The following is a 23750-nucleotide window of genomic DNA, read 5'->3' as shown; positions in this document are numbered from 1 at the left end:
AGCACAAGACCCCTTTACTGCCATCTGCTGGAAACATCTCAGCAAATACACAAATCTACAACATACATGGGGATGGAGCCACCCTCCCCTTTACATATGGTACTCTTGCCCAGTGCGTTACCTGCCCAACCATGCCTGGCAGCCTGGGGTGGAGTCACATGACTCCAACCTGCCCATCACTCCCTTTCAGCCTGCACAATAGTCATATATCCTAGGTGAGGTTTCTGAGCTGACCCCGCAGCCTCAGCACCAGAAGGGGATACTCCCTTCTGAACTCCTCAGAGACGGTCAGGGATGCTGGGGCTTCATCTCTGTGTCATCCCTCTCACCCATTACCTAGCCCCTGGCAGACTCACACGACGAACTCCTGAACAGATCCGGATGCACAGGGACCGGGATGCACCACGGGCTCCTCCTTGCTGTGTGACTCTAGGGAAGTTCTCACCCCTCTCTGAGTCAGTTTTCCCTTCTATAAACTGAAGGGGGTCCGACAGCTCTGAACTGACAATGACACCTCCACCTTCCATGGAATTTTGAGAAGAGCAACACAGTCATTCCCAGTTACCAACAGGAAGACAGCCAAATGCAACCCAGATTTTATTAGACTAGGAAATATAATTTATTTCATAAAAATTAATTTTGTTACAATAGGAATGCTAAAGGTTATTTATAGGTTGTAGTTGACAGAATAAACAGAGGTGGGGTTGGGGGCCATCCCTGGGGCCCTGCACCCGCCCCTCCCGGGCATATAACCATGTCCACGGACCTGGCAGGGGTCCAGCCCTTTGCCCCACCAAGAGCTCCCTGCACCAAAGCTGCTGGTCACCCCCCCTAAGAGACCCGGCTCAGCTGCCTGGGAGCTGGGGAATAGGGACCAGAGTGCCCTGGAGGGTCCAGGAGATGAGGAGGGTCCCCTGCACCTTCAGGAGAACCCCTACCCCTGAGCTCTGGAGCCGGGGGCACTGTGAGAGAAGGCAGAGGGAGAGGCACGTAGAAGATACACTGACTGACCCTGTGGGCTCAGGGTGGGCAGAAGACAGGCACACCAACCTCCAGACGTCCAAACCTGGGACGCAGAGAAGCACACACACACGCTTGCTCAGGTGGGGACACGTGCACGTGTTCTCGGAAGGGCACCCTGATGTGCTCACAGAGAACAGCACAGGCACACACACGCGCATGCACACGCGCACCCCAGAGAGGAGAGAGAGAGAAACACCTGTGTAAGGGCCCTGCAACCCCCAACGGTACCTGAGCTGCTGCCCACCAGGTACATGCCCTCGGGCTACCTCTCAGGTCTGAATTGGAGGAGAAACCACCGATCCCACCCTGGAGGCAGACAGCCTCCACAGACGGATGGAGTCGGCACATTCTTTCTGGGCATTTCTCGTAGAGCTGGACAGTTTGAACCCTCCCAGGAGGCTCCAGTCAATGGGTCTGTGCTCTAGGACATGGTGCACATTTCCAGAAGTCAGACTGGAAATGGCACCTGGGTGGCTGGCTGCACCTCATCCGTCAAGCTCCTGTCCTGGGGGCAGAGCAAGCAGCTTCTGAGGGTGGGGCGGGGAGGACAGAAAAGAACAGGGAGGAGGGGCACGGCAGATCACGGGGTCCCCTACAGAAGCCTAGAACGGTGTGTCTGAACCCAAAGAGCCTCAGACTGCAGCCTTCTAGGTATGAAAAGGACACTGAAGCCCAGAGAAGGCAGTGATATGCCTGAAGTCACACAGCAGTTTAATGGCAGATTTGCAACTCGATTCCTGGTCTTTGGACTGCCAGGCTGCGTGTGGACATGTCAGAGCCTGCAAGGGGAATGGCACCCCCTCTCACGGCACATGTGGTCTAGCCTGGTCAGACTGCCCTCAAAGCCACGTGACCGAGGCCCACACGTGTGCATGGGCTAACAGTAACCAGTGAGGCTGAGCCCATGGGACGGGCACTTTGGCAGGGAAAATGCCCATCATCCGGCACTTTCCTTCATCCGAGGCAGCATCCTGGTGCCTGGAGGCACCAGGGTTGAGAGCCTTAGTCTCAGCCTCTGGACCCGGTCAGGGTCCAGCCCCTGATGCAGACCTGGCCCTCAGCAGCCCTGGTAGAAGGAATCCTCTCTCAAATCTCCAGGCAAGTCCTCCTCTGCCCACAGCCAGGCCACACCCCAGGGGGCTGGTGGGTGGTAAGAAGCCCTGCGAGCTGCCGAGTCCATGGCAGGGAAGCCAAGCTGGGGACGCTGGCTGGAACTGCGGCCCTAAAACCTGCCCTCCTCTCAGGATATCAGACTTTCAAAGGCCAGGATGTGCTGAGACGGGTCCCAGTGGCTGCTCAGAGGCCTGCTGGGGCACGCCCCAGGGTCACTGCCTGGAAGTGTTGGGGAAGCTGGCACTTGCCTTGCCTGGAGTGCCAAGAGGGAGAGGCCTTTGATGAGGCCTCTGTGCTGGCTGCAAGATCCTTGTCCCAGCCACTGCCAGGCAGTTGCACAGGGCAGAGACTCATCCTGCACCATGCAGGGCCCCTGGAACAGGTTGGGTAGGGGTGGTGTGTGCCGTCTCCTCTACCCTGGCAACCCCACCCACCGGGAAAGGTTATTTCAGATCTCCCAGACCGTGGCGGGGTGGGTAAGAGGAGGGTTATAGGAGGTGCCTGTGGAGATCAGAGCTGGGAAACCAGCTTCTCAGCCTCCTCCTCTACTCCTGGGCATGCAAAGCACAGCCACGCCACCCGTCTCCCAGCCTCCCACACTGCAGGGCTGACTGACACTGGGAAGCTCCAGCTTCTGGAGCTAGAAAGGACCTCTCAGCCACCACTCTGCTTTACAGAAGGAGAAACCAAGGCTGGTTTCTGCTGCAGAGCTTCCCAGAGGTCCAGGATCACACCGGTGGGGCTCGCTTTGGTGGCAAAGTAATTCAGGTACCTGGCAGAGAGAAGGGAAGGGCAGATTCTGGATTCCTGGCCATCAAGAGAGCGTCACCCTGCTCTAGAGCCTGCTGGGCTGAGGATGGGATGAGGGTGTCAGGGCTGGCCCTACCTTAGGGTAAAGCTATCCAGCCCCCAGGAGAGAGATATCTGTAGAGGACTCTCCTCCCCCACTTCATCTCTCTGTTTGAGTCCCACTTCTGAGCCACATCCCTTTCTAGGAGCCACCAGACCAAAACCAGACTGGAACATTCTCCCTGGCTCACAGCTGGCCTCCTCTTTCATCCCAACTTTCTTAATCTAGATTCCCAGGAGCCCAGAGGTATCTCCCTGGGGCTGTGGGAGGGAGGGCCCACCCACTCCAGCCCTTAGCACTCCTTGGCTTTATGGATTCAGCATCTGCTTAAGATTTTAGAGGAAAATCTAGCCAGCTAACTCTAGACAGTGAAAACCCTGTCTGATCTACTCCCTGCACAACTGGGGAAACTGAGGGCTTGTCAGAATTTAGTCCAAGATGGATTTGTTAGCAGCAAAGTATTCTCTGTTCAGTCTCTCTCTCCCCAATGTACACATGTACATGTACACACACACACACACACACACACACACACACACACAGGCACATTCACTCCTGGCCAGAAGTGTGAGTGTGCCCATTCTCATCCACACTCAAGAAAAGAGTTTTCTATTTTTTTGTGTTGTTTTTCATTTTCTTTTTTTTTTTTTTCTTAAAAAGGACTTATCCAAATAATCTGGATAATAAATCATTAGCGTTTCCTAAGAAACTGGGGTTTTCTTTTCCCTTGTGGTTTTGGTGTTTTTGTTCTTCTTTAAGCCTTACTAGCAGTCTGAAGCTTTCTTTCTTTCCTTTACCTGTTTGCTTTTGGACAGGAGAAAGCAGTTTGTCTGAATTGTACTTGACTCTTCAAAGAGGAAAAGGGCGTGGAAGCAGAAGGGGGCTTAGGGAGAAAGGATAAATCAATAATGGAGGAAGAAAATGAAGAACGGAATTAAAACCCATGGAACTCAGAAGTTGCCAGGCTGAGGGTAAGAGGGTGGAGGGAGGGCCTCCTGCCTGCCCCAACTGACTCCAGAGGCTTCAGCCCCATCTTGGTTCCCGCACAGAGATCTCAGGCCAAGAGACAGAGAGTGGGGATGGAGAAGGAACTCTGGGCCCCCTAACAACAGAGTACATGGATTTTCTAAGGCTGGTTGTGGTCTGGGGGTTGGGGAAGAGGAGGAGGAGAGGCAACTCTGGCTGTGAACTGGGAGGAAGCAGAGGCCAAACATCCTCATCAGGAGGCTCCCCCAGGCCTCCCTGCACCTGCCTCCTGTCAGTCCCTGCCAGCCCGCCGTCCCAGGAGGCTCAGCAGTCCCCATCAGTGGCCACAGCCACCAGCATCTCACTCTTGCCCATCTCCTCCAAGGCACTGGCCAGGCTGTTGAGGTCCCCATCGTCCTGCTGCAGAGCTTCCCAGAGGTCCAGGATCACACCCGTGGGGCTCGCTTTGGTGGCAAAGTAATTCAGGTACCTGGCAGAGAGAAGGAGGGCACTGAGGTCCCCAAGCACTTAGCTCCTTCCTGGAGCCTGGGGGTGAAGGGGCACAAGGGGAAGTGGGAAGGCTGTGAGCTTTGGTGTCCTACTGTCCTGGGTCTGAATTCCAGCTACTGTGTTGTGGTCTGTGTGGCTCTGGGCAAGTCAGAACCTAGGGCTCAGAATCTTAGTCTACTTGTCTCTAAAATTGGAACAATGCCAGTTACCTCTCAACAAGATCCAAGATCATATAAAGTAAGGATCTAGCGTTGTCTCTAGCATGTAACCATCTTGTTCATCATCATCGTTATTATGATTGAAAGACACTGGCCCCAAGAGAGAATGACCACGTGTAGCATGTGCTCATTCCTCCTACCTGTGTTCCCTCCTGCTCCCATGAACTCCCCTGATAGGAGGAACAGAGCCTTAGCCATCTTTGTAAGTCCTACTCATTTCTAGTAAAATGTCTTATCTAAAGCATCTGCTCAATGCAGTTTTATTACACATCTTTCAATACATATAATACTTATTATCATTGGCTTTATATTAATTTATCCAGCATTTGAAGTTCTCCAAAGGAGTTTTGACACCAAAGTGTATCTCAGCTAGTCAGCAAGCATCTCCGGAGCACCTTCTCTGTCCTAGACACCAGGTGCTGACAATGATGGCACCGAGCTGATGCTCTGGCTTTGAGTCTCCTGCTGTTCTGTGAGATGGGCAGGTGGAGCGTTATCCCCGCACAATGGGAAAAGAGCGGGGCCTGAGAGTCTGCCTGGCTCGAGGACCAGTGCTCTGAGCATGATGCTCCTCAAGGGAGCAGGACCCTTGAACTTTGCATATCCAATCCTGAGTTCCTGATTTGCCACAAATGGTGGCAAAAGGGCGGCTGGTCTGGGAGCTGGTCTTGGCTGTCAGGCTGCCTGCCCTGCCTGCCCTGTGACACCTTGAGGACAAAGGCAGATGGGGGTGGGCTGTGGTTTGGGATACTCACCGGTCCATAGAAAGCTTCTGCGCCAACATTCGCCAGTCATTGCCCCGTGAGTTGGGAGCATCTAGGCTGTTGCATATCTTCTGGCGGATGGACAGCGGGATCTTGAAGGCATAAGGTCCCAGCTGGGTGGTGATGGCGCTGCCAGGGGCAGAGCAGAGAGTGTCCAGGGAGCCAGCAGGTGTCTGCAAGGGTGGGCACCAAGAGTGAGAGGGGCACAGTGCTGGGCACTGCTCTCCAGCCTCCCTCCCCTTGGACTGTGAGCTCACTGAGCCTTGAGTCACTCCCACCTCCTCTGGACAGGCTCCCACTGTTCAGGCAGGGGCTTCTCCCTTGAAGGGTCGGTTCCCAAGGGCAAGGCCTGCATGGACATCCTCCAGGCCTCAGGGGGTGCACCATGCTTATCTAACGCCCCAGGCAAATGCAGATGCAGCCTCATAGTTAGGAAGCCCCAAGGAGCCCCAGCCACAGTCTAATCTACATGCACCCATTTGTACAGGTGGAAAGTGAAGTCTAGAAAAGGGGAGTGGCCTGCTCATGGCCACATACCAAGTCAGTGGCAGACCTGGGTCCAGACCTGTATCCAGTGCTCTTTACGATGCCCCATGAGGAGGATCTAGTGCTGTCACCCGGGGTGGCCTGAGTTTTAATCTCAATCCAGGTTTATAACGGTTGAGAACCATAGACCTGGTCCTTGCATCAACCTGGGTTCAAATCCAGTCTTGCCATTGGTGCATAGTGTGCAAATCCTTGCCCTTCCTAAAACCTACTTTCTCACCTCCCAAGTGGGGATCATATCTGTCATGCATCTCCCGGTACTTGTGAAGATTTAGAGAGATCATGTAAGTTTTCTGGTATATGCCAAGCATGTGAATGGCACTCAATCAATACATGATGCTTGTTAGCAAAACATGACCAAATGTCTGCTTAGACTTGGGAGGTGAGAGGGAACTACAGGGGTCTGCGTGCTGCAGCCCAGCCCCAAACCCTAGAGGTGTCCTCTGGCCCTCACTTCCATCAGCATGGTGTGCAGCTGGAATATCTGGCCCCCCTTCCCTCACCTCCGCCAGTGTGGTGTGCAGCTGGAATATCTGGCCCTCCCCTTCCACTTGCCGAACGCAGATCTTGCAGGTGAGCTCTGTGGAGGCCAAGCTGTGCCTCTCCAGGGTGAAAGTGCAGTGAAGGGCCTTCTGGCTGCCGCTCCAGATGTGATAGAAGGGGATCTCCTGCAGGAGGAGGGGGTCAGGACCAGGCAGGCAAGGCCAGCCTGCCCTGTCCTCATGGAAATGGAGGCCCAGGGAGAGCTCAGGGAGCTTCGGTGGGCACTTCGGTTCTCTCCACCCAGATGGGGGGCGGTCAAGTGCCCTAAGCTAGTCAGCTGAGTTGGTGTCAGACCCTCAGTTCCAGAAGGGAGCTGAGGCAGGGTACGTGAGGGAAGGAAAGGCACAGGTGTGTGTGTGTTGGGGGCTGGGGGGCCTCATGGTCTCAGGTGCTGCTGGGTGGGCAGCAGCAGGCTGTGGCTGTCAGAGATGAGAGGGACGGTCTGCCAGGAGGGCATGCCCTGGAGGGTGGGGAGCCTCTGTGAGGATGAAGGGCACAGGTGTCTGTGCATGTAGGGATGTGACAGGGCAGAAGTGTACCTGTGGCTGCCCACTGCCCTGAATTTGGGGATGTGCTTGGGGATGGCTGGGAGCCTGGAGACTGGGCTGGGAGAAGACAGAGACAGTGAGAGACCCAGGGAGGGGTAAGGCCACAGGGCAGAGCTGGGAGGCAGAGCCCGGGAGGGAGCTGGTCTTCCCGGGCAGCCCTTAAGTGTTGCCCCTCCCCACCCATCAGCCCAGCCCTCACCTGGTATTTGGCCAGCAGCTTGCTCCTCCAATGGGCGTGGGGGAGGTCATGGAGGGAGAGGCGCAGGTTGTGGTAACTGTCTTTGAACATCAGGGGTTTTGGCTCCTCCACCAAGTAGCCACCCAGAGTCCGCTCCAGCTCCAGCACCTCCTGTGGGCCAGGGGCATGGGGAAGGGGAACCCATCACACTTGGCCAATGGGCCTCTTCTGCTGCACTCTGCAGGGCAGGAGTCAGGGGCCCATCTGAGTGCGTGGCTGGGCATTTGCAAGAGCTCACAGAGGGCTTATGGTGTGAGAAGATGAATGGATGACGGATGGATGGACAGACAGTGGGAAAGATGACTAGATGAATGAATCTATAGATGACCGTATGGCTAGAGGGACTAATAAATGGACAGATGGATGGATAAACAGATTGATGGCTGGAAAGATAGACAGATGAATATACAGATGGATATACAAGGATGGGTGTATGAATAGAAAGATGGAAGAAAAGATAAATGAATGGATAGACGAGTAATGAATAGGTAAACAGATGGGCTGCTGACTGAATGGGTATATGGTCAGATGAACAGAAAGACAGATGGATGGATGAACAGATGGACAGATGGATGGATAATGGATGGAGGTTGAATAAACAAAGAATGCCATCAGGCCAAAACCTGGTAACTTCCCTCTTGATTTCTATAGCACTCTGGCCAAAGCTGGCCATTAGCCAATGCCCCAGGACCAAGAGGTCCAGCCGCAGGAGCACTTTCCAGGCACCTCCCACCCATCACAGGACCACTGGCATCTCAAGCCAGTGTCCTCCCAGCAAGGGACACTCCTTCTCCCGTGGGCCTCTTTCACCTATGCTGTCTGCAGTGTGGGGTTTGGGACAAGTCCCATGAGCCTGGGAGATGAAGGAGCTGGATGGGGCCAGGGAGCAGAAATGGGAGGTACATGGAGCCATGGGAAAGGACCACGAGGCGCTGAGGAGAGCAGATGGGAGGAGGGAGGGGAACGGGTTCACACACGGCCAAGTATCTGTACACTTCCAGGGTTACATCAGGATGAGCCTGAGCTCCTGAGAATGGGGGAATGCACAAGGGCTCTGAGGCTGGCAGGGAATAGTGGTGCTAACACAGGGCTCCATACCTGCGATCATCAGGCTCTAGGTGCTAAAAGACCCTCCCCTCCACTTCCCTCCCTCCTGTCTCGACCACCCCTCATCTGCACGACCCTTCCTTCACTTGGGGCATGGCTCTCCATCCTTCTACACATGCTAGGAGCCTGGCTGTCAGCCTTAACTTCCCCTCCCACTGCCCATCCCATCAGTTACTGGGTCTGTCCATTCCACTGAGCACACATAGCATCCAGCCCCGCCTCTCCTGGCTGCTGTCACTCCCTGTGGCCCAGGGTCCAGCCCCTCTCATCTACCCACCCCAAGTATAGCCACAGGGGCTTTCTAAAGAGCACCTGTGAACAGGTGTCTACCAGGTCCATTCCCCTTCGTGCCGGGTGGATTCCAAATTCCTTGGCACAGGCTCCTGGGAGGCTGAGCCCTGCCCATCGCTCCTGCCCTTACATTCACACATTCCCTATGCCTTTCAGCTGAAACGCATACGAAACACAATCATTTCCGTCAGTCTGGAATGCCCTTCACTCCTCTCTGCTGAAACTCCTACATGTCAGCCTTCCTAGAGACCCTCCCCACCAGCCCAAGCCCCTCCTGGTCTGATGCCCCCTGGGGTCTGATGACCCCATCAGAGCCTTCAGGGATCCCTGGTCTGCCTCCCACCTCTAACCTGGATCTTGGTGAGGCAGGCCCTGTGCCCAAGGCTGTTTCAGCGTGTGAGGGCCGCATGCGTAACCTAGTAAGGCTGGTGGTGGGGAAGGGTTCCTGGGAGGGCCCATGAGCCTGGGGAGGGGGATGCTGGCAGGGATCATGCAGCTGGCCGGCCAGGGCTGTGTGGGCACCTGCGGCTGGCCCTACCTTCAGTGCTACAGGCGTGTCCTCCAGGCAGTAGACCCGGAGGCTGTACTCCAGGGAGGTGCAGAGGGCGGGGGCGAAGACGGCCAGCTGGAGCCGCTTGACTGCTGAGCGGGAATAGGACTCGCCCGTGAACACATAGGTGCCCAGCTGGTCCAGCAGGATATGGCAGGCCCTGGGCTCCAGCTGGCAGTAGCAGGGTGTGTTCAGGGTCTCCTCATCCAGGGTCACCACCTCCTGGAGGGGACAGCAAGGGTGGGGTAGTGGTCACAGTTATTGAGGCTGGGCCAGAGGAAAAGGGCTTTCTTTTGCCTCCCTGGGCAGGTTGGGAGAGCTGGGCCAACCTTCACCCTGGCTCCTCACCTCCCAGTGGCCCTGGTGGGCCTGGGTCTTGAGCTGAAAGATCCAGTCACCGGCACTGACTTCGGCACAGTGGGGCATGGTGAGGATGACGGGGCGGCACAGCAGGAGGCCTGTGGGTCCGCAGGTCACAGAGGGGCTCAATACTGTCTGGGTCCCTTCTGAAAGCGGGCTGGGGGAGGACACAGGGCAGGAGGGAGGCAGTGAAGAGCTCGGCAAAGGTGCAGGCTCCTGCTGGGCTCCCAAGTCTGCCCAGGGCCCGGGAGGTGGAGGGCAGCTCTTTGCCACTTAGGACTCTGCATTCCCAGAGGTCATGGGGGCAAAGGAGGCAAAGAAAATGGCACGAACCTTGAGGTTGTTTCCAGATTTTTGCTGTTTCACTGCAACATTATCATAGCTCAAAATTCCTTGCTTACATTTTCCAAGGTTGTGTAATCTTGGAAGGTTTTCAATAGATCATGCTAAAGTGCCCTCCAGAGAGCTGGTTCCAATCTCTACTCCCGCCCACGTGCCACAGAAGGCCATGTCCCCACCCTCTTGCCAGTAAGAGGGTGTTATCATTTGGAAACAGGTCCTTGCAAATTCCTTAATAATAATAATAATAATAATAATAATAAAATCCCAATATACCTCGTGTTTTTTTTTCATTAGTTTTATCTGACCGCAAATTAGACTGAACATTTTCTCATAACCTACTGGCCAGTGTGTTTGTGTGAGAGTGTGTGTGTGAATCACTTGTTCACATCCTTTGCCCATTTTCACAGTGAGATGTTTACATTTTCTTATTGATCTACAAACTCTCTTTACATGGTAAGGATATTCAGCCCTTTGTCATACTTGTAGCCAGCTTGTCAATTGCCTTTGAGTTTTACGATTTATGGTATTGGTTCTGCAAGTTTTAAATATGGACCCAGTAAGATTAATGCTTTCCTTGGAGGACTGTTTGGTCTTAGCATCAGGCTTAGAAGGGGCGCCAAGTGTGGGCACGCAGCAAGGGACGGGAGGAAGAAAAAGGAGCAGCGGCTGGGGCTCTACTCACAGGGTGCTTTCTGCCTTGTTGATGAGTAGATACATCTCGTAGAACTTGCCCTGGGGAATGGCTCCATTGGGCACCAGTAGGCTGACCCCTAGTGGGAGAGGGAGGTCAGCAGGGAGTCCAGGAGCTCAGGAGAACAAGGGTTTGGGAAATTGGCCCCAGCTTGGGGCTGGGAGAGAAAGATATCTCCTGAGCTCCAGGTGGTCACCAGCCAAGGGTGGGAGGGGGTCTGGGAACTGGATGCAAGCAGAGGCCAGGCCACTGATCAGTGCTGGCTTGTCTAGGAAGACAGGGGTCTCTGACATTGCTATGGGGTCTGGAGGTCCAAGTGCCAGCTCTACTCCTAGCTTAGTGTATGATGCTGGGAAGCTGTTAATTGCTGGCTTTGCAAACTAAGATGGGCGCCCCTGCCCCTCTGCTGCTAGTTCTAGGACAGTGCTTTGTAGGTCTGCTGAACTACATAGTACTATTCTCTCTCACACAACAGAGACACTGAAGCTTAGAAGGTGGCTGGCCCAAGGTTCCTCTGCCCTAGTGAGGGCACAGGCAGGCCTGAAGCCTAGCTTTTCTAGTCAGACCTCTCTATTTTATACTCACTTCCTGCCACCAGGCCTCCCTTTCCCTATCTGTGAGATAGGATTAGGGCAGCCCTATCTTCTGCTGGATGGGTGTGGGGGCAGTGCGCAGAGGAGGTGCTGAGGCCAGGCTGACACACAAGCAGAGCAGGGGCTCACCTGTGCCAGGGATGCTGAGCCTCCCACCCAGGCAGCCAAAGGTACCGCTGACACTGCTCCCTGGGTCTCGGGGCAGGCCCAAGAGCTGCTGGGAACCAAGGCTGGCGCTGCGCAGGTGCAGGAGGTGGGTGTCCCGGGCGAAATCACTAGGGTATGTGCCCGGCGGCAGGACCCCCAGCAGGTCAGCCCCGTCTGCCAGGCCTGGCCCAGAGCCCGTGGTGCTGGAGCTGTAGACCTTGACCTTAAGGCTGGGTAAGGGGTCCAGCAGAGGAGAGTTGGTCATGGGGATCTTGTCGGTGGAGTCCTGCAGGGCATACACGGGTCCGCGGTAGATGCCGGCACTGGCTGTCAGGTCAGGAGGCACAGAGGGGTGTAGGAGCTGCGGGTTGTCTGCAGGAGTAGGGGCTATAGTCAGACCCAGCTGTGCCTCATCTCACTGGCCCAGCTCCCACTGCAAAATCCCACCCAAATGTCCAGCTGTGAAAGGCTCAATTGCTGCCAGCTGTGGGAAGCTTTGGGAATCCCGCAGCCTGGGTCACTCCCTTCCTTCTCTGTAGCTCTCTAATCCATACCCATCCACACAGTTATCTCTATGGAAAAACCCCGGGAGGGAGTCAGGAGTCTGGCTCTGGTCTGGGTACCACCAGAGCCCTCTGGGTATCCTGCCTCTGCCAACCACCCCAGACATCCTCAGGTTCTTACTGGGCCTGGCCGTCTTGAAGTTGACAGGGTGGAAACCCCCAGTCAGGGCGGCAGATGAGTCAGTGATGTCTGTGTCGAAGTCACGGCAGTTGCGGCGGTACACCACCACCCCCACCGCCATGAGGATTGCCACGACCACGAAGACAGCCACCACGAGCCCCGCGTACAGCGCCGCATCCCCTGAGGCCTCCAGCACTGCGGGGACAGGAGGACCACATAAGGGGCAGTACAGACACCAGGCCCTGGGGGAGTCAGGGAGGCCCTGGGTCCCTGGAAAGGGCAGGGCCCAGGGCCAACCAGCACGGTGCTGAGTTCCAGTCTGAGCCCCGCCTACACAGGCTGGCAACCTCAGGCTAGCCTTGAACCTCTCTATCAGTAAAACGGGCTCGAAGTCCCTGCCTTACTGCCCTTCTAGTTGTGGCATGAGAAGAAAAGAACAAACATGTTCACGCCATGTGTTAACTCGTTGCTCGCTGCTGAGGAGACAGGGTCTGTGGCTCAGGGCCACGGGGCTACATAATTTGCCCTGTGAGCACTGGGGTTGAAACCTCTGAGTCTGTAGCAATTTCCATAGGACCAAAGGCCCTGGCTCTGTTAGCTTGGTACGTGGATAAGCTCTTCTGGCTCTGTTATCTTTGCAAGTAGCTGTTCTGAACTGTTCTTCCATTCCATGCTCTGAGGGTGGGAGGTGGAGGGACGGGGAGCTGAAGGAGTGAAATGAGATGCACAGCGATGCGTTGGAGAAGAGGTGGGCATGTGGGGAGAAGGATGGGCCCAGGGAGGCAACCCATGGCTACACTTTCCTTCCCCAGGCAAACACGGCCAGGCAGGAAGCCTCAAGGTCAAAGTGGCAGGGTCTGAAGTAGGGCTCTCTGGTGGAGCTTTCTACAGCGGTGGAATATCCTATTGTCTGCAGTGTCCGGTATGCAGCCACTAGCCACGTATGGCTCCTGAACAACTCAAATGTGGCCAGTACCACTGAGGAACTGAATTTCTAAAAATTATTTAATTTTAGTTAAGCTAAATAAAAGTTTAAACGGCCAAACGTGGCTGGTGGCTTCCACACTGGACAGTTCAGGGAGAGCAAAATTGGCGGCCAAGATGGCTGCTCTTCCCCTTGCTTCCTTTGGGAGCTCCAGGAAGCACCTGTCCAGGCGCTCCCTCCCTGGGGGGCCCTCAGAGAAGTAGGCCTGCTTCCTCTGCCTGGAGTCCTCCACACCCTGCACTTGGGGTCAGCCTGAGGCTTTCAGCAAGGCAGGGCATGGCTCCCAGCCCTGGATGTCTGCCCACTTCCAACTTCTGTCCCCCAGTATCTCTCCTCAGCAGCCCTCACTCTTGGGCTCCCCAGAGGATCCCTCAGGGCTGGGCTCCTGGCTCAGCAAAGAAATGGCTCCCCCAGCTTGGCTCTGCCTCCTGTTGCCCTCACTAACACTGGGGCCACTTACCTGGTGATTTACACTCGAATCATCCCCAGCCTGAGCCCCAGTGAGCTCGGCCAAGGGCCTCACTGATTTTATGATTCCAGAACTATCTGGAAATTGTGGTTTAATTACCATGGGCCAATCTGCTCAAGTGACTTTGCTGCTCTGGTATGACTGCAGTGGCGGTGCAGCCTCTGGGGCTGGAGGGCACGCCCCCCGGAGCTGACGCAGGGCAGCGGGCATCACAGACCATTTGGGAGGCTTGGCCCAGCTGCTGGGGTGGAGGTACAGCAAGGGGCATGAGGGGAAACTGCAGTAGTGATGCCCCGGCCCTGGTCCAGAGAGGAGGGCCAAGGGCATATGGTTAAGAACACCAGCTTTGGCTATAAAAATATTTGGGTTCAAATCTTTACTCTGCTACTTCTTGCCTGTGTCTCTGGCCAAGTCCCTTCTTCTTTCTGAGACTCAGTTTCCCCTCCTATGAGAGGAAGCTCAGTAGGGTGTCCTAGGGCCTTTCTTTTCTGTCAGCCAAGGGTTTGCCGGTCTGCCGGTGATGGAGATGCAGACACATGCAGTGTCAGCTGTAGATGATCCCATGGCGGGTGGGTAGGGCGGCACCTTCAGCTCTCTCTGCCCTGCACCCTGATCCCGGGAAAAGCCAGCCAAAGAGAACCAGGGATCCCCCAGAGGAAAGAAGACAGCCATGAAAGGGGACTTACGGTGGCTGTTGGGGTCGCTTAGAGTTTTCTTATCTGTCAAGGGAAATAAAGGGAAAGACAATGACATAGGTGACAGGGAAACAGTGGCAGAGAAGGCAATGGGAAGGATGAGATGAGATGATGGATGCGGTGGGGGGACAGAGGCCCTGAGGACTGCCACGCTGCAGGCTGGGCACTGAGGCATGGGGCTGGGTTTGGGGGACCCTTACATGGCACCAGAGTCCCCACCCCCAGGGCCCCGCCTTCCCTGTGACTCACTTTGCATACACAGCCCATCTGTGCAGTTCTTAGAGTCGAGCAGCGTCCCGCTGCAGTCACGGCCTCCGTTCTGGGGTGGGGGCGCCATGCACTCGCGGCTCCGCCAGTGGGCACACTCAGTGCTGCAGGCTGACCACTTGCTCCACTCCGTCCACGCCCCATCGACTGTAAGAGCACGGCATACAGGACTGTGTGCACGCACAGACATGTGCACGCAGAGACATGTGCACACACAATTACGTGTGCAGAACACAGCAACGTGCCAACACACATGCATGCATACACACTGTGGAAGGAAATGAGGAACCCAGGACACATGTGTGCCACACAGAGAAATCCACATGATATCCACAGAGCCCCATGCGAATGAACAGCCAGATGCACCTGGCAGGTGGACAAAGAGGGTACAGATAGATTGCATAAGGTCGTCAACACGATACAGCCCAGTGCACAGTTTACACACACAGACACAAACCCAGGGTAAAGAAAAACAGTGTAGGCACAAACATACAACCCAAGGGAGAGAACACAGCACGTGTGTGGGGGTAGGGGAGCAGAGGGACTGCACAGACAGAGGAATAGGAGGATGGCTGTCAGTGTGAATAGGGTCTGTGGCCACGGTGTGTCTTAACAGTTAGGGGCAAGAGGCTGTCCCTGAGGCTGTCCCTCTGAACCCTTGGCCTGGGGCTGACACACTGACACTGAGAACCCTCAGCTTGGAGGACAGAAGAGCCCAGGCTAGAGGGTCAGGGAGAAGGGGCCACCACTCAGACCCTCTGCCTCCATCTCACCAGCAGCCCAGGGCAGAACAAGTCAGAGATCAGAGCATCTCGTCAGCCTGGGCAGCCAGCTGTGGGCTTGGGACAAGCACCTTCTGCTCTCCATGCTAGGGAGAGGATGGCTGTCCTGGCTCTGGCACACAATACAGAAGGTGGGGCAGGGTTCAGGGTGGGGCTGGGCATGGACGAGGCACCTTACCTGGGCAGATGGTGGTGCAGGCGGTCTTCTGGAAGGCCTGGCCCTCGCAGAAGGCCCCTCCGTTGAGTGGGGCGGGGTTGGTGCAGGTCCGGGTGCGCTTCTGCCAGCCTCGGCCACAGCGGTTGGAGCAGGGCGACCACTCTGCCCAGCTGGACCAGCCACCATTCACTGCAAGGCGGCAGCGGTCACCTGGTTGGCCTGGCTCTGGAACCCTCTGCCCTCCCCCGAACCCATCCCTCACCCTGACGAGGCCCCTCTGCTGAAGCCTGGCCTCTCTGGTGAGACCCCATCTGCCTGCAGTGTGAGGGACTTCGAAGTGGCAGCAGAGCTGGGCTGCCACCATCAGCACCAGAGGGGACCCGGGAAGTCACTGTCTACGCCCCAGCTTGTTGTAAGATGGCAAGGAAGGTCCAGAAAGGGCTGCCAGTTGCCTAGGCTCATCCCGGGAGTAATGGGGGCCTGGGACTGTGCCTGGAGCTGGAACCTAGTACAGGGCTCTTTCTAGAACTCTGTGAAGTCGCCTCAGCTGTGGCTCCACTCCTACCACCCACAGGGCCCAAGGGGGAAGCAGAGAACAGCTCACGAGCCTGGGCATTGGTCCCTAACTCTACAAGGACAACAGGCCTCTGGGCATGCTGACTGGGCCCTGCCTCAGCCCCCAGACTTGGAGAGAGCTGGTTCTTCTCCTTCAGAGTTAGGCAAGGCATCCTGAGAACTGGGGAGTGCTCCTGGCTGGGAACCCACGAATGCCCAACTTGGCCATGAATTTTGCTGTGCTGTGACCTTGGTCAATTCGCTTCCCCTCTCTGGGCTGCATCCTCCCCACCAAGCCAGGGGTCCCACCTAGCCCCAGGCTCTCTCCTCCCTCCCCTGGCCGTGTCTGCCCCTCCCACTCTGAGAGGCCCGCACCGTAGACGATGACGGTGGCAGTGGTGCTCCGGCGTTTGGCCACGATGTTCTTGGCCACGCAGGTATAGTTGGCAGTGTCTGACAACCGGGCCTGGCGGATGATGAGGTTGTGGTCGATGGTGAGCAGGAAGTTGGTGTCCTGGGTAGGGTCGATGACATCCTCATTCTTGAGCCATTCCACCTGCAAGAGTGGGAGTGAGGGGGCAGTGAGGGCCCAGGGCAGGTCTGACCATAAACAGAAGAAGGGCAGTTCTACCTGGGTCCACACCACGGTCATGGCAGTGAGGCAGGGCCTCAGTGGGACTGGACACTGTACAGCTCCAGGGTTAAGAGCGCCATTTGCCAGCTGGGTGGTCTTGGGAGGGGACTTACCACTCAGGGCCTCAATTTCATCGACTGCAAGATGGAACTGAATAGCACCTACCCCATAGGGATCCATTGTGAGGATTACACGAGTTAGAATGTGTAAGGTGCCGAGAACAGTACTCAGAGTAAGTTGAGTTAAGCTAACTAAATAAGCGCTAGCCAGGAGTATCTGTCTTTATCATTAACTCCTCCCGGCTCTACTAGCCAGGATGAAAAGCCTGGAAGGTGATAGGAAGAAGGTCCCCGGGTCTGGCAGACCTGGGTACAAACCCCAGCTCTGCCACTCACCAGCTACCTCACCCTAGGTGGCCACTGGGCCCCTTCCAGCCCTGCTTCCCTGCTGTAGGATGGAATGGTAACATCCACTTTGCAGGGCTGTTGCAGAGACCAGCATGCCAAGTGTCTAGCACATATGGGCCAGGGGTGTTTGTCAGAGCCTACTGTGCAGAGGAGGGTTTGGGCTGGGAGAGGCTGAGCAATGAGTGCACGGTTTTGGGATCAGACAGGGCTGATCCCAGGTTGGAAGTCAGGGTCCTGACTACCCCAACCGTCCACTCCACTGGGCAAAGCTGAGATGCAGCTCTACTCCCTGGACCACCGGTGCAGGGAGTATGTCTGGAACAGAGGTAAGGATGGCGAGAGAGGACAGGCAATCCAAAGACTGTGTGGTTTCAGGAAGGGGTGACCAGCTCGTGGGGGAGAACACACTCATACACATGCAGGATAGGACCCTTTGGCATCCAGAAAGCTGGGGCCTTGAGTTCCGGGTGGGGCAGGAGATTGAGACTGAGCTGGGGGTCCACCTAAGGAGCTCCTGAGTTCTGGGGATTTCTGCCCTAGCCACCCCATCCTGTGGGGTTATGCCTGTGGCAGACCCAGCTGGGATCTGGCATTGCTGTGTTCCGCAGAGGTAGCAGTTCTCTTCTCTTTCCCAAGCCTCGATCTCATCTGTGAAAGGGGTAGGGCTCTGGGAGACTAGCACCATGGCTGATGGTAAATACCGTGCCTGCCTGGCCTCCGCAGGCATGGCCACAGGGCTGTGCTCAGTGGTCTCTACATCCCAGCTCACCTCGGCCACGGGCACTCCCTCCGGTGGGCGGCACTGCAGGAGAACCTCATGGTCCAGGGGCACCTCCTTGCCCAGAGGCTCCTGATCGAAGTTCTTGCGCAGGTCTGGGAGAAGGGAGAGGGTCCCAAGGCAGTCAGGTGCGGGAACTGGAACCTGATGTGCTACACTGTGGCCACTGGGTGGCAGTGCAGACCCAGGGAACTGTTCATGGGCCCACCTGTCCTTTGCCTGGGAAATTTCCTCTTCTCCAAAGGAGGGGCCTCACTAGGCAGACTTAGGGGAACAGGGTTCCCTCCCTGACTCTGGGATCCTAAGCACATAGTGGCTCAGGATGGGGGAGGAAGCTGCCAGCTTCTTTTATACAGAAGTAGATGAAAAGAGGCCCAGGTTCTGGGTCTGGGAGCCGTCTCTGAGCTGGCATCCATGTGCTGGGATGTCTCTGCCGCAGGCATCCTCAGCCAGGGATGCTGGAGGAGGCCCCACAGATGTGAAGTTCCCTCTCCAGCATCCTCGGGGATGGGGAAGGGTCCTGCAGGGACGGGGCGGGGGTCAGGGTGGCGTACAGGCGATGCGGACATAGGCTCGGCGACTCTTGGTGGTGCCCGCAGAGCTCCAGGCCACACACTGGCACCAGTAATCCTCCAGCCCAAAGAGCTCCTCCACCTGCTGCCTCGACACCTCGATCTGCACCTCGCGCACCCGCAGGCCTGGGAGGAGAAGAGAGTCCCGTCAGAGGGCAGGGGCAAAGCAAGGATGTGAGGCACAGGACACCCCAGGCCTTCCACCTCGGGTCCTGCTGGCTCTCTCACCAAGTGCCCCTTTCCATCCATTCCTCCTGTCTCCTGTCTCCACCCTGGCCCAAGCTTCATGGCCACTCACCTGCACATTGCAGTGGCTAACACAAGCCCTCTGCCCTTCCAATGCATCTCCCACCTGGCAGCTAGTGTCATCTCCAAAACGCACAAGCGGTGTGTCATTCCTCCCTGATAGGAGACCCTTCATGCGGGCTCTCAGTGGCCTGCAGGCCTGTAGGGTCATCCCCAGGAGCGGCTCTGAGCTGCACTGTGCATCCACCGTCCCCACCCCACTGCAGCCTCAGCCGGTGTCTTCCAGGCTCTCATGTTCCCTGGCTCTGTGGCTACAGAGCCACGGGGCTCTTGCACATCAGTCCCCTGCCTGGAACTCTTCTGTCTCCTCTGGGCCCAGTGGCCTTCTCAGTCCCTGCCAGATTTCAGATCAGCCTCATTTCCCAAGGAAAGCCCCCTCCACCCTGCGCCTCCCCCACAGCTCTCCCAGCACTGCTCAGCACTCCCACCACTGCACCCGAAGTTTGTCTGTGCAGCAATCACTCTCCTACCCAGCCTCGTCTCCTCCCAGCACCCACCATTAGCTGGACTCAGATTATTTATGGACGCATTCATGTGTTAAATGTCTGTCTCCTGCAGGAGAACAAGATGGGGCTTTGTCCTGCTCACTGCTGTGGACCAGGGCTTGGCACAGAAAGGGGGCTCAGCACGTGCAGAGGTGGGACACCTGCTCTCCCTGATCACTGCTCAGGCCATGTGGGCCTGGAGCTGAGGAGGTCCCTCTTCCAGGGAGCCCCTGATCTCTCAATGGCTCCCTGGTCAGGGCCTGGGAAACTTCCTGCATAACGGGACCTACCAGCCTACACAAGGGGGTCACTAGGATTTCAGTCAACCATCCCTCAATGAAGCCCTCCATGCTCAAGAAAGGGGGGAACCTGCCAGGAATGGGGACATTCATCTGAAGTTCCTCCCCAAAGGTTATAGAGAGAGGCCTCTTCCTCCTCCAGGAAGCCTCCCTGACTGCCTTGTGTCTCAGAAGTGCTAAAGCTGCTCCTCCCTGCCACAATGTGTCCTATCTCATCCTCTCATTGCACCATGGATTGTTAAGGTACGCACAGCCAGTGGCATGGTGGGTAAGGACAGGGTTGGATGGCTGGACAGGTTTGCGTCCTGGCCCCACCCTTAAACCCCAGCTGGGTGACCTTTGCGAAGTTACTCAGTCTCTCTGGGCCTCAGATCCCTCATCATAGTAAAGTCTCAAGGTAACTCTAAACAAGTTATGGTGACTACTCCACCACAACGCCCAGCCCGGGCCAGACACAAATATACTCTGGCAAGTCATCTGAATCTCAACCAGCTTCTTCTGTTACCTTTGAAGAAACTGAGGCCCAGAGAGGGTCAGTGGCAGGCACCAAGTCCCCCAGCAAGCTGCTGCACAGCGGTCAGCTCCCTGGCGTCTTTCCCAGGTTAGAGCTTGGTCCCCTCACCCACAACTCCTCTCTGGACCTCTCCTGGTAAAGTCACTGCTGTAACTCTCCTATTGTTGAGGAGGGTGGGGTCCTTGTGCAGGGAGTCCAGACAGGGGGGACAGCCCCGTCCTGATGGCCAAGGATCTAAATGGGAGGCGGCTAGGGGGTTGCCATCCAGGGAAGAGGCTGCTTCAGGGGTGGGTGGCAGTGCCTGCCTGCCATGGCTGCCCGGGGGCTGGCTCCACAGTCAATGCTGCATGGCCCAGGGAGCAGAGCCCTGCCCCTTGCTTACCAGACTGTGAACCTGGAAGAGTGGGCCCTTTTAAGGGGGTCATCCATGCAAGAAGGTTTCAGCAGCACCAACAGCTGGACAGAAGGAAACCACCACCAGGGAGGAGGCGCGACACCTCGTCCATGATCACCAGCAAGCAGAGATACAGGGAGCATAGGACGGGGACCTCCGGTGTCCCAGGCTTGAGGCCCAGCACCAGACTGCCCTCCCAAGCATAGCAATGTCTGGACCAGGACACCCAGGGTTGGGCTGCCTGCCCCGATCTGGCACAAGTTGGTGGGGGGCTGTTCTGCCTCTCCTGGCCTCCAGTCATCCTCTTCTGTTTTCAGGCTTCAGAGAGTGCTAGGGAAAGCCAGGGCTAGAGAGTGGGAGGCTGAAGTGGAATCAGGCCCCACCACTGCCAAGGAAGCTCTGCCCATTATTTGCAGCTAATGGGGACAACAGTGCCCCAATTTCTAGGGCTGGCAGGGCCTGTGTGCCTGGTGGCAGGGAAGTAAGAGCCATGCTGTTATTATTAGTAATAATCACAGGGTTATTATTACTATACTAATGGCCTGTGAGGGGCCCCAGCAGGCATGCTGTTCCCTCGCCTTGTCCAGACCCCGATGGCTGACCTCTGATACAGGCCAGAGGAGCTCAGTGGGCAGAGAGGTAAGGACCACTTGAGAGAAAGAGGCCAAGGAAAGCCCAGAAAGGGGACAGAGGAAGCAGGTGTTTATTGACTGCCTGCTGGGCCCTGGCATGCTGCTCTGTGCTATGTGTGCCACCTGGCTCTACCCTCACCAGGACCTTCAGTCAACTTCCCAGTTTACAAAGAGAAGAACTGGGGCTCAGAGAGGTCGAGTGACTTCCCCAGGGTCACTCAGTCAAAGAGTGGGGGCAGCTGGCAAATATGTGTTGTTTAGTTTCCCCTTAAAAATTCCTTTTTCCGGCTGCGTGCAGTGGCTCACACCTGTAATCCCAGCACTTTGGGAGGCCGAGGCAGGAGGATCATGAGGTCAGGAGATCGAGACCATCCTGGCTAACGTGGTGAAATTCCGTGTCTACTAAAAATACAAAAAATTAACCAGGTGTGGTGGTGGGCGCCTGTAGTCCCAGTTACTCGGGAGGCTGAGGCAGGAGAATTGCTTGAACCCAGGAGGCGGAGGTTGCAGTGAGCCAAGATCGTGCCACTGTACTCTAGCCTGGGTGACAGAGCGAGACTCTGTCTCAAAAAAAAAAAAAAAATTTCCTTTTCCATTTTTATATTTTGGGTGAGCATGGGACTCCAAATCTATTGTTTAAAATTATGTTTAAATTGTGGTAAAATACACATTCTATAAAACTTAGCATTTTAACCATTGGTAAAATACGGTTCAGTGACCTTGAGTACATTCTGGAGTATGGTTTTAAGCCTGACTGGTTCTTCTGAAATCTGTGAGCTTTATATGACAAAACAGAAACTAAAGAAGGGGGAAAGAAGGACAGTGACACAGCACATCAGGGAGACAGAGAGTGAGACAGAGAGAGGGGAAGGGAGAGAAAAAGAAAGAAGGAAAGCAGGCACATAGGGAAAAGAGAGGGAGAAATGAGCAGGGAGAGGCAGGGAAATCAAGAGAGCCGAAGAAAGAGAAAGCAAAGGATCCAGAAAGAGACGGGAAAAACAAAAAGCCACGAAGGCTACCCGGGAGCCCCCTGAGGCTGCGGTGGGCCGGCTCTGTCAGGTGACTGAAGCGGGGGTCCCACCTGCCTGTCTTACGCCCCAGGAAGGGCTTTTCGCCCTGAGGGCTCTGCACTATCAACAGGGACCTGGTGGCAAGTGAGCAAGAGCCCCTCACTTAGACTCGAGGGCACCCTGGGGGCAGGCTCAGTTCTGGGAGATATGGGGAACCCCAGGGCTCTGCCTCCTCCTCTGGGAGTACCGAGGGTCCCCCACACATCCGAGAAGGAAGGGACCCCACACTTCCTCGCATTTCCCAGTTTCGGCTCCTCTCCTCTCTCCCTCCAGATTTGGGCTACATCCCAGCACCACTTGAATGGTTATTTACTTAATACTATCAACTTTTTCTTTTTAACCTAAAACAATTTATTTCGACGCAGGAAATGCCGTATCATTATTGTGAATGGAAACCAGTATCACTTTCCACAAACAGAAGGAACTGTAAAAATAACGATTGCATTGAATTCTGGGTCGGTGCCGTGGGGTGCCAGGGCCGTGAGGCAGAAACCTGCCCTCTTTGTTAAACAGGGAGATTGGCAGGTGTTTGGGAGGGCTCAAGAGCCCCCACCTGACGGGAACTTGCTCCCTGACAGAAGCAGAAGGATGGAGGGAAAATGGAAAGGGAGTGAGGGCTCACAGGGCACTCGGTGCTATCTAATGCAGTGGGGATGGTCCCAAAGTCAGGCTGGGACACGTGGCCAGCATTTGGGGAAATGCTAATCCAAGGTGAAGCCCGGGGTGGGTGGTGGGGAACTGAGGAACAGGGGGCACATGGCTGTGTGAAGTCTCACATGGAGCCAGGCCTGTGCCTCTGGGCCTGGGGTGTCCTGGGGGGTCCAGGCATGTGGGGTGGGCTCACCGGTGGCCTCATCCAGGCCTTCCTGTGTGACATGGTCGTTCTGGCTGACCCACTCGCCGTTGCACTTGAAGTAGATCTGCGTGGCAGGGAAGGCGCGGCAGCGGAGCTCCACAGGCTTGTTCTTCACAATGTAGGCGTCCTGTGGCTCCTGCAGGAAGTAGGGCAGCGGCTCTGCCGGCGCGGAAGGGAAGGAGTCAGGGAGCACCTCGCTGCCGGAATCAGTGCCTGCAGAGTGAGTGGAGACCTCCATGAGACTGTGTGCTGGGAGGGCCCTGTGGCACCCCTCGCCCCCGCTGGGGGCCCACCGCAGATGAAGAAGGCAGGGGAGGCAGAGGTGGGGCAGCCAGAGCCCTGCTGGAGACGCAGTCTGCAACCAGTGTCAAGTCTGGCACTCCTGCGGCCTCAGTTTCCCATCTTGCCCTGCTTTTAAGAGGCTAGGCTTTATAAAGAGCCAGTTCCCGCTCTGAGATGCTGTGTGATCGTACTTCATTACAGACGGAGAGGCCAGGGAGGTCCTGGGAGGGGAGGCAATCTGTCTGGGTGAGGACACCCCTTGGGCACCCCCCAGCGTCTGCTCCATTGTCCCTGCCCGGCCTCTATCCAGTTCCTCATGGTGACGCCGCCAGACGCAATGGGCTGGAAAAGGGCTCAGGCTGGAGCTCAAACCAGGCCAGCTCTGCCCTGGAGTCACAGCTGCCCTTTGCAGCCCCTGCCAGGCTGGCAAGCAGGACAGGAATCAGGGCTGCGGGGCAGGGTTGGGGTGAGCCGGCTGAACCAGGCCTGGACTCCATGGTGCTCGGCCCCTTGCAGGTCTCCTACCC

General features: G+C 56.2%; 1 protein-coding gene across 1 annotated transcript in view; it reads right to left on the bottom strand.

The window, feature by feature from the left end:
- Positions 1–593: 593 nt before the first annotated feature.
- The window catches only part of UNC5B (unc-5 netrin receptor B), a 90575-nt gene continuing 67418 nt past the window's right edge, over positions 594–23750 (bottom strand). The window contains exons 2-17 of the mRNA XM_023205010.2: positions 22930–23154; positions 18368–18511; positions 17805–17908; positions 16370–16550; positions 15461–15628; positions 14483–14647; positions 14225–14257; positions 12085–12279; positions 11383–11772; positions 10652–10739; positions 9616–9784; positions 9256–9489; positions 7281–7430; positions 6494–6658; positions 5436–5617; positions 594–4442 (exon numbers count right to left, since the gene is read on the bottom strand). Of these exons, the coding sequence (XP_023060778.2) occupies positions 4277–4442; positions 5436–5617; positions 6494–6658; positions 7281–7430; positions 9256–9489; positions 9616–9784; positions 10652–10739; positions 11383–11772; positions 12085–12279; positions 14225–14257; positions 14483–14647; positions 15461–15628; positions 16370–16550; positions 17805–17908; positions 18368–18511; positions 22930–23154 (2759 nt within the window). The 3' untranslated portion in view covers positions 594–4276. The remainder of the gene's footprint in view (positions 4443–5435; positions 5618–6493; positions 6659–7280; positions 7431–9255; positions 9490–9615; positions 9785–10651; positions 10740–11382; positions 11773–12084; positions 12280–14224; positions 14258–14482; positions 14648–15460; positions 15629–16369; positions 16551–17804; positions 17909–18367; positions 18512–22929; positions 23155–23750) is intronic.

This window comes from Piliocolobus tephrosceles, chromosome 9, assembly GCF_002776525.5.
Source record: "Piliocolobus tephrosceles isolate RC106 chromosome 9, ASM277652v3, whole genome shotgun sequence".
NCBI lineage: Eukaryota > Metazoa > Chordata > Mammalia > Primates > Cercopithecidae > Piliocolobus > Piliocolobus tephrosceles.
The sequence above is the reverse complement of the archived record's forward strand: the minus strand, read 5'-3'. Positions and strand labels throughout refer to the sequence as shown.